Below are 13,235 nucleotides of genomic sequence, written 5' to 3'. Positions count from 1 at the left end.
TTATTTTTAATTTTTTGTTTAATTTACTTGTCAAGAAATTTTAGGCAATATTATGAAAACACCCCCCCCCCCCCCTCCTCTTATGCCTGCCTGGTTGTATCACATGATTCCATTGCGCTTTTAACAGACTACTATTGAAATATCCTCGGTATCAATTGCATAATTTGAACAGAAAGAAACGTCAAATACTGTAATACACCTATAACACCCCCTCCCCCCACTCCTCCACCAACTCTACAATTTGACAAAGTGCATACTTTTGTAACGTACGCTTTACTATATATTATTTCTTAATGTATTATTCAATAATAAGCGCGCCCCCAATTTCCGGTGTAAGGGGAGCGACTGCTAAAATGTAGACCATTAAACATATCTAAGCTGACAAAATGAAAACGTTTACACCAGAAGGAAATGAAATTAAGACCCGTGATAATAGAACTAGCATACCACGGAATCATTTCTCTACAGACGATATACAGGAACAACAGGTTTCATTCTTTCGATACAAGTTTACGTTTTACAGACAAACGTCTATACCTGTAAAATTGTTTTGTGATTCGCTTTAAATGTTTAGTTAACTGAATGCAAAACCAGGTATATTTTAAAAACAAGTATGTTTGACATCGTTACTGTGATTTGTTGGTAAATCAGTAAATTATATGATTTGTTTCGACCCCAGTGGCGTAGCTTCCAATGAGGCAACCGAGGCAGCTGCCTCGGTAAAAAAAACAAAAAACCTTTTACGTTGTTAAAATGTCGATAGCTTCGCCCCCCCCCCCCCCCCCAGAACCCCTGCCTTCGGTAATATTCGAACCCAAGCTACGCCTATGGACCCAGGGTGCATCTTATCCGTCAATTACAACATTGAGGTTTATAGTTAATTATAGATAATCATCTTAAGGATGAGTCCTAAACACGAATCATACTTTTCCGTCAAATATTTCTGTACAAAATGAATATACAAACATGTAAAACTTGCACCATTACAAACTGAATCTAAGCCAAGTTGACGACATTGTTGTATTTGCTTCGGTAGATGAGTGACATTGACATAAGGCGCGTCTTCGGCGCCTTCAAATAACCGAAACCTGTGACTATGCAAAAGGAAAAAAACTAACAACAAAGAAGATTGCCCTCTGGTTCTGAAGGGTTTTGCGCAGGGTTAGCCATCTTACTATGTAAGAAGGCAAATCCTACAGGAACACAAACAAGCTCTAATCAAGAGCTCACGAATCTGGACGAGAATGTTCTTTGAATGGATTAAATCATCAGTCAGTGACGTAGTTACACAATAGCACTGTATGCACGTGCTTACAAAAATTTTCGTTAAATTTTTATTACATATTACAAAAAAATGTCCTCAGCTTCTGGGGGCTGACGCCCCCCAGACCCCCTGCTTACAAATATTTCAAACCTAGCTCCGCCACTGTCAGCAATGCTTAGAACAAAACATAAACGAATAACATATTATGTCGTCCAGTATTCAGCTCTAAAAATGATACAGAGGAAGAAACAAAAGATGACATTAGCAACACACTCCAGAGTGTTTAGAAAGAGACGTCACCATCTTGATTGTAGATCAAAGTGTCAAAATTAGATATGATAAAACAGGATATGATGAGGCAAGGCGACAACACGGACCAGACTATACGTTTGGACAATCAATACGCTGATCGTAGGTAGTTCAATATTCCATCACAAAAGCATCCACAAAGTCATATGGGTATCATCAGACCACACAACTGAAAAACAAATTGACATATCTGTATTAATGAACAATTCAGAAGATATATATAGGATGCTAGCTTCAGATTACAGATGAAAGCGATGATCAAGCTAAAGCTCAAGAAAAACAAAGTAAGAATACACTCACAGAGATTCAAATACACCACCAACTCCTCAAATATATCCAAATATTATAGGAATATCAGATCACTGTAAAAACAAATATCAAGTTCCAAAGGAAATATGCGGACAGATAACAGCAGAGTAGTGTGGGAACTGCCTAAAAGGGAGCTTCAGTACACGAAATACTTGGATTGGAGAAATACTAACATGAGGAATGGATTACAAGCAACATTCGGGAAAGCAATGAAGAGGACAGATAAGAGCTTGCACAACATTAGCATCGTCGGAAACCCACTGTCGGTCGCACTACGTTTACCACCCGTGGTACAAAACGCTGATATTTTCGCTGGAAGGTGTGTCTCGGCTTCTGTATGCGATTGGCCGCTTTACCATTCCTTATTGCAATATTCAACCAATGAAAAAGCACCTTATTTTCAGTGTTCGGGAGCATAGAAAAACATGCTTTCGAAGCAAAGATTTTGACTAGTATAAGTTAGACAAATTTGAAGTTACAAAGCTTTCAGCGAGATGCTTTATCTGTATTATTGAAACGGATGGTGTATTTGTGTGTATAAAGAATGGGGAGGAAAAAACCTGACATGTGTTACCAAGCGTGTACTACTGTGTACCAGTCTATATACAGGTTTACACATTCAGCACTCGTAGTCTCGCCACTTTTATCCATCATACGGGAGTAATGTGTTTTTTAACAGACTCCGTATTTCACCGGTTTATATGCCTATAGGTATGTTAACCTTACTTGCGTATTAAGTTAATTTGTTCCATTTGTGTTGTCGGCACAATTTGAACCAGTAAATATGACCTTCTTTACATACATGTACCTCTCTCGTGTAAACACTATCGATTTCTAACCTACGATAACTACAATATGGCATGTGAACGGAATTGTAAGACCATATTTTAATTCTAATTTGCATCTAATTTTTAGATTGTATCATGTATGATTGATTTTATTCACGTGCTATGTAGGAGGGATGATAATAAACATCCCAGTGACGGATCCAGGATTTTCGAAAAGTATGGGGGGGGGGGGAGGGGGCATGTGAAAGTGAAATATTAGCCAACTTAATCAGCCATTTTGGGTGCCAAATCTGGAGTTTTTATCTATATATCTCTGATAGTGGCACACAACAAAACACACACACTTTCAAGGGCGCCGCCATTACTGCCGACACTTTCAGTTCTGGGAATAATTACGACGATTCCCATTGATCCTCGATAGGTCACGTAAGGTCATGTATTTTAATTAGTTATGCGAAAATATCGTCTTTGTGTCTCATGGTAGGTAAACGTAGTGCGACAGACCGTGGGTTTCCGACGATGCAACATTAGATGATATTTAAAGCCTGGACAGCAAAAGAATTGAAGAAGTTTAATGTTATATATACCTGCTATATCCAAGGGTCCATGTTCGCCAAACTCTATTTTGTATTGTTTATAAGAGTTATGAGATTGATCACTGTTCGTTATCTTCGCCTTTCACTATACGTATCTTGTTACACGTCGTACAGTGTATTAATAACGAGAAACAGTCAGACCTCAAAGTTACAATTTGCAAGGTCAGAGCAGCATCACTGCAACTCAGAGACATCTTGATGGTCAACGAAATTACACTATGCACCAAAAACGTTATACCAACAATTTTTAGGCGATGTCCTTGTATGATTCAGAACAGGAATAGAAAGGACACTCACTTCAATAAACAGACATTAATCAACTCACGTCTGAGAAAATTCCTCAAGATCAAAATCAACAAAACCGAACTGTGACATAGAACAAACGAAGCCCCAAATAAGAAAGAGATAATGAAAGGTAAAGATTATGAACAGTGATTAATCTCATAACTCCGAGAAGGAATACAAAATAGAGTTGTACAAACACGGACCCCTGGATATACCAGAGGTGGGAATAAGTGCCTAGAGGTTTAAGCACCCCATGTCGACCGGCCACACCCGCCGAGAGCCTTATGTTTTGATCAGTTAATGCCAAGAACGTCCTAACTACATGTAACAGTCGGTATGGAACAAGTCAGACAGCATTTAACCCAATATCTTAATTAATGATAGGTTGTATTGGTAAACTAAATCATTATATCGATATATCATTATTATATTATGTGAGTTTTGGGGTCGCATAGGACTTTAATATATAGTTGAAGGTATATTTGGGCACAACTACAGCAGGAAATTATGATTTTTTTAAAATATCAGATTTATGAGACAGCGATGCACAAATGCAGCGATGTAAGGCCTCAACCGCGCGCATTTTTTTCCTGGGCCGTAAATCGGGAGGGTTTATAATGGGTGGATCTGTTGCTCTCAGATCTGTTCCAATATTTTTGTCAGAGAGCTACAGTTCTGCAGCTACATGTACCTCAAAATCTGATCAAATACAAAAGCAAAGGTGAACTAGAGGGGATACTATAATACGCTGTAAGTGAAAAAAGATTCAAGATGATACCTGCACTGTACGTCACGGCAGGATGTCGACCCTCAACTTATATCAATGACGAACAACTCCAGTTATCATATCGAAACCACGTGCTTATCGACGACTGTGAAACAACATACATTAACAAACAGTCTATATATTTTATTTTTCTGTCAGACAGGAATTTGTTGTAATCGTTGTATGATCCGTCATAGCGAAATTCGTGAGGGGAAAAAAATCTGAAAAATAAAAAAAAATCAATTTATTTCTCACCTCAAGTTCTTAAACCAACACACAGAGGAGAAAACTAGGGGTGTATATATGTTCAGCGTGTCGCATACAGGATGTCACAATTGTAATGCCTCTACCACAGGCCATGCAATCTACTTATCGGCTTACAATTACCTATACCCAACAAATTTTACCAGTAATTAAATTAGGGTGTTTTTAATATTCCCTCGTCAAGTGTTGGTTTTCTCGCTGACAATTTATTAATTCTTTTTATTACGGTACATATGAATGTCAACAGCATTACAAATACTCTCTAATTACATACTTTTAATCAAAATCCATCATACTTAGTAGAGTAATCGAATATGCATAGGACCACACATACACGACGGGGGTGACGTATACCCCAAAAGTGCGTTTAAGTTGTTGTTATTGACTTAGTTTTTAAAGAATTTAAAAAGCGTTTTACAAGAATTTTGAAAGTTCGGCATAGACAGATGTGTTGGCGAGCAGCGACACCTATGGGTAGAGAATGGAAAGAACACAAGTCTCGTAAGATAGCGTGGAAAAAATATCCAAGTGACATTACCGTCTGGAAATCTATAGTTATGAGCGTTTGAATGGATCTGAATAAAAGTTATATAGACTGTATCCCGAAACTGATGAACACAATGTCATACCCGTAAGTGTGTTGTTTGGCACCCCATCCTCTCATGATAGAAACTTTATCTGCAGGTATACATTGTTGACAACCGACATGAAGACTGGGGGCGTTGAAGTATGATTGATTGAATAGATTGTTTGACTTCCCTCTCGAGAATTTTTCACCCAATGGAGACGTCAACATTGCCAGTGAAGGGCTGCGCAATTTAGGCCTATGCTCGGCGCGTTTGGCCATTGCGCAGTGAGGGTACTCCGGGTGTATCAGTCTCTTTCATCGCTGTCTTTGCAGTTCTTCTCCATGTCCTATATATCGCCACCTTCTGCGCTTCAATCTCCATGTCTATGTACCAATGAACGATCGACAAGGGATGCTTACTCCTCTTATACCCATCATCCCACCTCTGGCGTGTGAACGATCGACAAGGGATGCTTACTCCTCTTATACCCATCATCCCACCTCTGGCGTGTGAACGATCGACAAGGGATGCTTACTCCTCTTATACCCATCATCCCACCTCTGGCGTGTGAACGATCGACAAGGGATGCTTACTCCTCTTATACCCATCACCCCACCTCTGGCGTGTGCAGGGGCCTGTATTTGCTCTACATCTAATTTGTATTCTTTATAGGAATTATGAGATTGATCATTGTTTAATATCTTCCCTTTTTCATGTACACATGCAAACATATATGTAGGTACTTTTGTCAGTAAAATATACCCGTGTAGATTAGTTTATCACGCCTTAGACAAAATTGTTGAAATCTAATTGGTCAGATCTTGGTCACATGACGCCGTGAAAAAAAAAAACCGTATCATGCAAAAAATATCCGTATTGAGCGAGTTATTTATTGTCGGGTTCGACTTGCAGCATTATTCTTAAACAAAAGGAAAGACATTTGACTAATTTGTATGATATAGACCCCCACATAAACAGTTAGAGGTCTTCAACGTGATAAATTTGTTATACAGTTAGTTAGTGACCTGATACTCAGCTTCACCTCGCCCGATACAGGTTTTCTTTTCACACCATCTATTTGTCCGTATCAGGTCACTAACTAACCGTGTCACTAATACTATTATCCTCTCTCAGTTTGCTGATACTCGCCCGTGTGACTTCCAACAGAACTGTCTGTAAAATCAGCTTTTGTTTGAGAATTTGTCAGTCACAGAGACATCACTAGCTATAGGTGAGCTGTGTATGGCGACCCGGGCGGTATCAGTGAGAACAGTTTATCGTGCCAATGTCTACCGTGAAAACAGATCTGGAAAAAAAAATCCCTTCGCTTCTTCTTCTGGGTGCGTAGTGGAGGACCACTTATTTCATATACGAAGGTTATACGTCTTATATATGATGCGATGCTGGATCGGGAATTGAACTCGGGCCTTCGTGTTGCGAATCCAGCGCCCTAACCACTAGTCTACCGCTACCTATTATACATACAAAGCATACGTCATATGTAGATTAATACCGTATAGCGGTTTTTATGTTTCGCGGGGTGATAAATTTGGCTTATTTTAGCAGTTAGATAGCTTTCCGCCAAAATTGCACTCACCAAATACGCACCCAATGGCAAAGTCAGTACTTGCAAGAGAGATAACTCTTCCTTCTCCGCCAATATATATTCCGTTAAAATTATTAGCATACCTTTGAAACAGCAAATCGTCAAACTTTAGACCCGCGGAAAAACTCCGCTATACAGTATTAAGTCCAGGAAATTGACAAAATTAAAGTGGGAAACGGCAAACACATGTAACAATTACAACAGTATTCAAACAAGTCCGAGACTGGCTAAATGTTATGTTTCTTATTGATATTATCTATATTTATCACGAGAGTTCCATTGGACGTTATAAATATTTTGCGATAACCTAAATGATTATAGCAATGCCTTATCAAACATCAACATATCAAAATGGCTGTATGGAATGGTTACGTCTTCGGATTTCTAATTTTTGGTATGTTTAATTATTTCAAAATTTTTCATCTAATATGACTTCCGGTAATCTTATTTGCGTATGTTGCAAACCTGGTATTTTTTGTCATCTGCTGAAAGGTGTAGAAGAGACATGGAATTACAATGAGCATGTGCCTATATAATATTATCTCCACTAACTTCAAGATAAACACTCAGAATCTAATTATAGGAATCTCCAAAACACATCAGAACAAACTGAGATTCTGTGGTGTGAAATGTACACAACAAGATACACAAAATTGACAAAATATTTAGAAATATTAGATTGGTACTTTGATGTTTTGCAGCTATCATTGTTGTAGAGTTCTATACAGCATGGACGATGATTTATACCTATTTTGTTTTAATTGGAGATATGTGAAGGTGACAAATTATTCCAAATACTTTACGTCAGCAAACGCAATGAGAAATAACTGTCAAACAAAATAGACCTATGATTGTGCGCATTTAACGTTACTATTTACAGGTAATAGGCTGACGGACAAACTTGATAAGACATTGGGTTCAATAATAATCTTTTTAGGACAGAAACAGTTTATCATGCGCTGTGTTATTTATCATCCAATGCAGCCTTTCTTGTTGAAAGAATACGAGCGGCGCCTGCACCTTCCTGTCCACAAGATTGGTTCAAACATGGACGGTCGTGCTATGCTTTCATAACTAGCCGCAAGTCAAGTTGGTTGGGTGCTATGGTACGGAGCGTTTTTCTTTACATAATGGATTACGGGATACCTGTAAAATGCGAAATCGAAACGAAACGAAATCTGCCGAAACGAAACGAAACATATTATAGAACCGAACTGTGTAATCATGATAATAAAAAATGGTATATCAGGTCCCTGTGAAAGCTACCACATATAAATAAAATTATATTCCCTTTGATGTGGCCTTTCGGGTTGACTGATACATTTTTAAGTGGTACATCGGTTAGCATCAAACATTGTTTGAAGAAGCTGGTGTCTGAGAAAGTTGAAAGCAGGGAGAGGTTTAACCTCTAATTTTATCTCTAACTGCTGAGGTGCGAGGGCTTTCAATAATGGAAAAAATTAAATAATATACCATATTATATGAATGAAATTCGGTAAGATATACATACATGCATTATCAAAAATTATTATTGATATGCAATAGGTCTAAAGATAACTCTATATATTTGGATTGTTGCTAAAACGGGGAATTGAAAATGGGACGGAAAATGGAAATTATTTTATGCAATTATATCAGTAGGGGTCAGCATTTTATAAAATCAAAAGGCTTATGGACAGGGATGCAGAAATTACAGAACGGGAAGACATACTCAGAATCCACATTTTGATATACTACATGTACATACAAATACATTTTTTGAATCATGAATAATTGATTATCTATAAATATATATATATATATATATATATATATATATATATATATATACTTTTTCGGTATTAAAAGTTTACCAGATTTTTTATTATATCCAGTGAATAAAATTCCTCAGTAAGCTATATTTTTATCATGCGCAAAGTTTAATTTATTAAGATTTTTGCAAATACCTATGACATCACATGAGGATCAATCAACCTGAATCCTATCTCGTTGAAAAGTTTTGAAAGACTATGGCATGGACTACATTTTGTGGCGGTCGGATTGCTCAATCAAAAAGTTCTAAATTTACATGACTGTACAGTTTCTGTTTTATCCGTGTTAAAAAACCTTAGATTAATGTACACGGATTTTGCATATAAATTCATTATTGTGGCCACTAATTCAAAAACGTGATTTTTGATATCCAAATGTATACATGATTTGTCTTTAGCGCAAAAAATACTGAAACATGTATTTATGCCCAAAGATGGATCCAACATCGGCGACCCCATCCCTCGTTTAGTGTGTTTCTCCAGACCTCTGAGACTGTAACCCTCCGTTCTGAAATTAATGAATCCAAACTATTTGCACATGGTATGTATAATTTAATCAACTTCGGATATGTACTTTGTGCTTACTCATCCCCCCCCCCCCCTTTCCAACTTTGCATCAGCCAATCCGAAAGCCAACATCAAAGGGGAGGCGAATTTTATTTATATGTGGTAACTTTCACAGGGGCCTGCGATACCATTTTTGATTATCATAATTTGAAGAGTTCAGTTATACAATATGTTTCGTTTCGTTTCGGTAGGTTTCATTTCGGTAGATATCATTTTGGTGGGTTTCGTTTCGGTAGATTTCGTTTCGTTTTGATTTTGTTCCGCACTTTACAGGTACATGTATCCTGGATTACGTTAATTTTTCTGTTTGGTATACTCGATGCGATTCAAATCGTCGGTTTTTTTCTCTTCTCTATGGCTTCTATATCATCCTCTATTGCACGTTTACATGTGTCAACACGTTTATGATGAATATTGTCGTTTTGTATAAACATTTTTTAAAACAAAAAACACACGAAGAACTCCATACTTAACGAGTAGAAAACTTGAAAACATCACTGTGATATTTAACTTTGGACAAGACGAAGTCCGGAGCACCGCCACCCTTATTCATGGTGATAGAGAGCACATTTCAAAATGCACAAGGAAGCCTCTTGTATCTTTATCTTCTATTGCATGACCGACATCATCACAGATGCTTTTAAAATATACATAGATAAAACTCCTATTGGAGATAGGAAGGATTTAAATCCAACACAATCCCATGGGAGAGAACATCCCAAGGCGATAGATAATCCCATTATTTTAAGTATTACTAAGATAATTCTACATTGATAAAGCATGTTGGGACTAAATGTCCCATACTGAAAATGATAAGCCCTTACTTTTCTTGGGTGGAGATGCAGTGAACTTTGTAACTAATTAAAATAAATAAGTTTAATGTTCCTCTCATGTCAAGTAATTCCTTATAGAAGACCTAGCTAGAGCAATATTTTCCAGTAAAGCACCATATCATATTACAGGTGCAATTATCCTACATCGATACATAGGAGCATTTAATCATGGAAGTAATTATCCTACATAAAATTCATAGGAGCATTTAATCATGGAAGCAATTGTCCTATTCAAAGAACGTAGGGTGATTTCTTCCATTATACATGTAACAATAACAGCTGTCATTACACACATAAATAAAACTTCCATCGAAGAACCGATATCATAACATATTACAGAAGTAATTATTTCAAAGTATTAGCATCTCTTATGTGATAACGATGACAATTTCGTACACCGAAATATCCTACAATTCTATAGGATATCAGTGGCGTAGCTTCCATTGAGGCAACCGAGGCAACTGCCTCGGTAAAAAAAAAAAAACAACACCTTTTACGTTGTTAAAATGTCGATAGCTTAAAGTCCCCAGACCCCCTGCCTCGGTAATATTCAAACCCAAGCTACGCCTATGGATATTCAAATACAAAGTCATACCATGTGCATTTTGATTTCACTTCATATCACTATTACATACGGCAGTAAAAGGTCTGGACTTTCTGTCAAGTCCAAGGTTGAATGTCACATTTTTACTTGTGTAAATTGGTGGTGGGATGTGTTTCAGACGTCTTGTCGCGAGGTCAATGCAGAAATCGTAGAGATTGAAACTGCCGATGAAAACAACTTCTTACGAAGTCACCTTATCCAGAACCATATAAATGGTTTGTACAATTTAATAACTTTATTTCTAATTCCGAACTATTGAAGGTCTGTAGTTGACATCAGGAGTTGTATGCTCTATAATTGTATCCTATTTAAACCGCACTCCCAAAAATATTAATATGTTATCTTCCCTAAATACGAGTATACGGTTTATTTGTCATACATACGTATTCACAGCATAAAGAAAAGAGAAACACGATAGAAATTGCAGTAGACATTCAAACGTGTTCAGTATAACCCGTCTGTACGTGAAGGCAGGTCATGAAAATATTTGCTGGGATAACATCCGTGAAATAATGTGACGTCATAATTGAAATAAGTATATCAGTAGTAAGTGCAATTATTATATACAATGTATTTCATTCCAATTTTATTTTTATGCATAGAAGTTTTATCCATACATAAAACAAACCATGCAGCTACTAAGATCGAAAAAAAATACAAAACAGTTCACTGCTGTCCATGAGATGAAAGATAATCAACAGAAGTAGGAGTAATTAAGTAGAATAATTTGTTAAAAACAGTCACAGGTAACTCTAGAATACAAGTATATAGTGTAAAGTAAAACATGGTTTCTTGTTTAATTATCTTTTTTTACTGAAAGGTTCTCGCAGCACTGTTTGTTTTACCTTATTTTCGCCAGTTACATCAAATCTTTTAACCTAATTGAGGTAGTGTTATATCTTTTTTAATTATTCATCATCTATGTATAGCAATGACGTCAACATATTTATCACGCTGTTGAAACCAATTTTCGCATGTAAACACCCAAAATAGTTCTAAAAGGTGTGTAGCTCCATCCCTTTCCTTATAACAAATTATAGAGACTGCAATTTACTGTGCAGCGATAATATACGTAACAGTATATTGTTTACATACCACTGTTCCAAATGAGTGATGGGTAACATGAATTTGTTTACATTACATTGCTCTGCGCGAGCAATGGGTTTTAGGTATACATATAAGAGCGGTTTCAGTTCGCCAGTCAGTCAGTTTTTACATGTGGATACGTTCTGCTCGGACAAATTATTATTTTTATTGTTGTGTTTATGTGGATTTCAAATTGTGAATAAACCATATTACTTTTCCTTTTCACCATTTTTTAATGATAAATATTTCTGTCTTTCATAAAAGAAATCGCATTTGTTATATTGCAGATATCAGGTTAGAGGTATTTAAACTATACGTGTAAATATACATGTAAACAAAAATTACTTAGTATACCTAATCATGCTGATCCGTTTTCAGAGCACTTTTGGGTAGGTGGAACGGATGCCTTTTTGGAGGGACACTGGATTTGGATAAATACACGACAGCCGTTTACATTCACAGACTGGGCACCCCTGGAACCGTACCAGGGGGTCGGGAATGACTGTATGACCTTGGCATACCACGAGGGTTATCACTGGAACGATGATGTCTGCGATCACCAATACGACTTCATCTGTGAAAAAGAGTAAAATACCATACATAACAGGAATAATTAAAAATCTAAGCGTGGAAGGTCAAAATATCAATCCAAAAATGAATATAGAAAATCTGCACAAGTAGTAGTATAACAGCCGATTGAATGTACTCAACATTTTGAGTATACTCTATCGCTTTGTGATATCTATTATATTCTATATTCAATCCTGCAAGTGACCGCGTCAAATTATGACCCTAAAATCGGAGGTCCCATATCAAGGTTAATATGGGTATGATGGATATTTCTTAGTACCAAGTCCTTAAAGGTCATACATACGTCAGATTTGTGGCACTTCAATAGCTGGTAAAGTCCCTCGAATTAGGCGCTAAGTTAAAAACCACACAAATACTAGTCAAATGCACGATTTAGTAACATTGCAAGCACATAATTTGATAGTTGAATGGATCTTCATCCAATTATAGTGGTGATGTCTCGAATAATTAGTTGGGAATGATTATATTTGAACGACTGAAGCTTTTGATTTGCACTATCATTAAATATATGTACAGCTAGTTTGGAACACTTTCTTTCAGAGCAGTGATTGATGAATCTATAGTCATTGGTTAATCAGGAAAGTCAACAACAGCGTCAAGTCCTAACGGATAAGGAGCACCGCAGAATATATTATGTGTATATATAAAAATAAGCAGAATATTAAAAAAAATATTAAACTCTGGTTACGTGTACTTCATTACTTACATACTATGCAACAGCGCAATGAAAATCGGTTTCGGTATATATATATATATATATATATATATATATATATATATATATAATAGTTACTTTTCGCAATGATCGGTAAAAGTATAGGTAAAAAATAAAAATGAAACACGAAGACGTTTAGTAAAGCTTTAGCGCTTTCATTTTTATTACTAAATGTAAAGCTTCTGAAGATTTGAAATGAAAGCGCTAAAAGCTTTACTAAACGTCTTCGTGTTTCATTTTTTATTTTTTACCTATATATATATATATATATA

General features: G+C 36.5%; 1 protein-coding gene across 2 annotated transcripts; it reads left to right on the top strand.

Annotated features, from left to right (window-relative positions):
- The first annotated feature begins 7,065 nt into the window (after positions 1-7,065).
- LOC125673065 (perlucin-like) lies at positions 7,066-12,931 on the top strand. Of its 2 annotated transcripts, none has more exons than XM_048909335.1 (5): positions 7,066-7,150; positions 7,741-7,862; positions 10,690-10,786; positions 12,036-12,243; positions 12,794-12,931. In XM_048909335.1, exons 1-5 carry the CDS (start codon positions 7,108-7,110, stop codon positions 12,798-12,800), a joined length of 477 nt encoding a protein of 158 aa, XP_048765292.1. In that variant the 5' UTR covers positions 7,066-7,107; the 3' UTR covers positions 12,801-12,931. The 2 variants fall into 2 exon arrangements, with proteins under 2 accessions (XP_048765292.1, XP_048765291.1); XM_048909334.1 differs by having other exon boundaries at positions 12,789-12,931.
- The last annotated feature ends 304 nt before the right edge of the window (positions 12,932-13,235 follow it).

Source organism: Ostrea edulis, chromosome 3 (assembly GCF_947568905.1).
Source record: "Ostrea edulis chromosome 3, xbOstEdul1.1, whole genome shotgun sequence".
NCBI classification, from domain to species: Eukaryota; Metazoa; Mollusca; class Bivalvia; order Ostreida; family Ostreidae; genus Ostrea; species Ostrea edulis.
The sequence above is the reverse complement of the archived record's forward strand: the minus strand, read 5'-3'. Positions and strand labels throughout refer to the sequence as shown.

Excerpts from the sequence above, each read along its gene's own strand:
- LOC125673065 (XM_048909334.1), top strand. The coding sequence starts at position 7,108 with ATGGCTGTATGGAATGGTTACGTCTTCGGATTTCTAATTTTTG. Across the intron at positions 7,151-7,740 it reads CTTCGGATTTCTAATTTTTG|CCTTTCTTGTTGAAAGAATA; the intron begins GTATGTTTAATT and ends CATCCAATGCAG. Across the intron at positions 12,244-12,788 it reads GACTTCATCTGTGAAAAAGA|AGCAGTGATTGATGAATCTA; the intron begins GTAAAATACCAT and ends ACTTTCTTTCAG.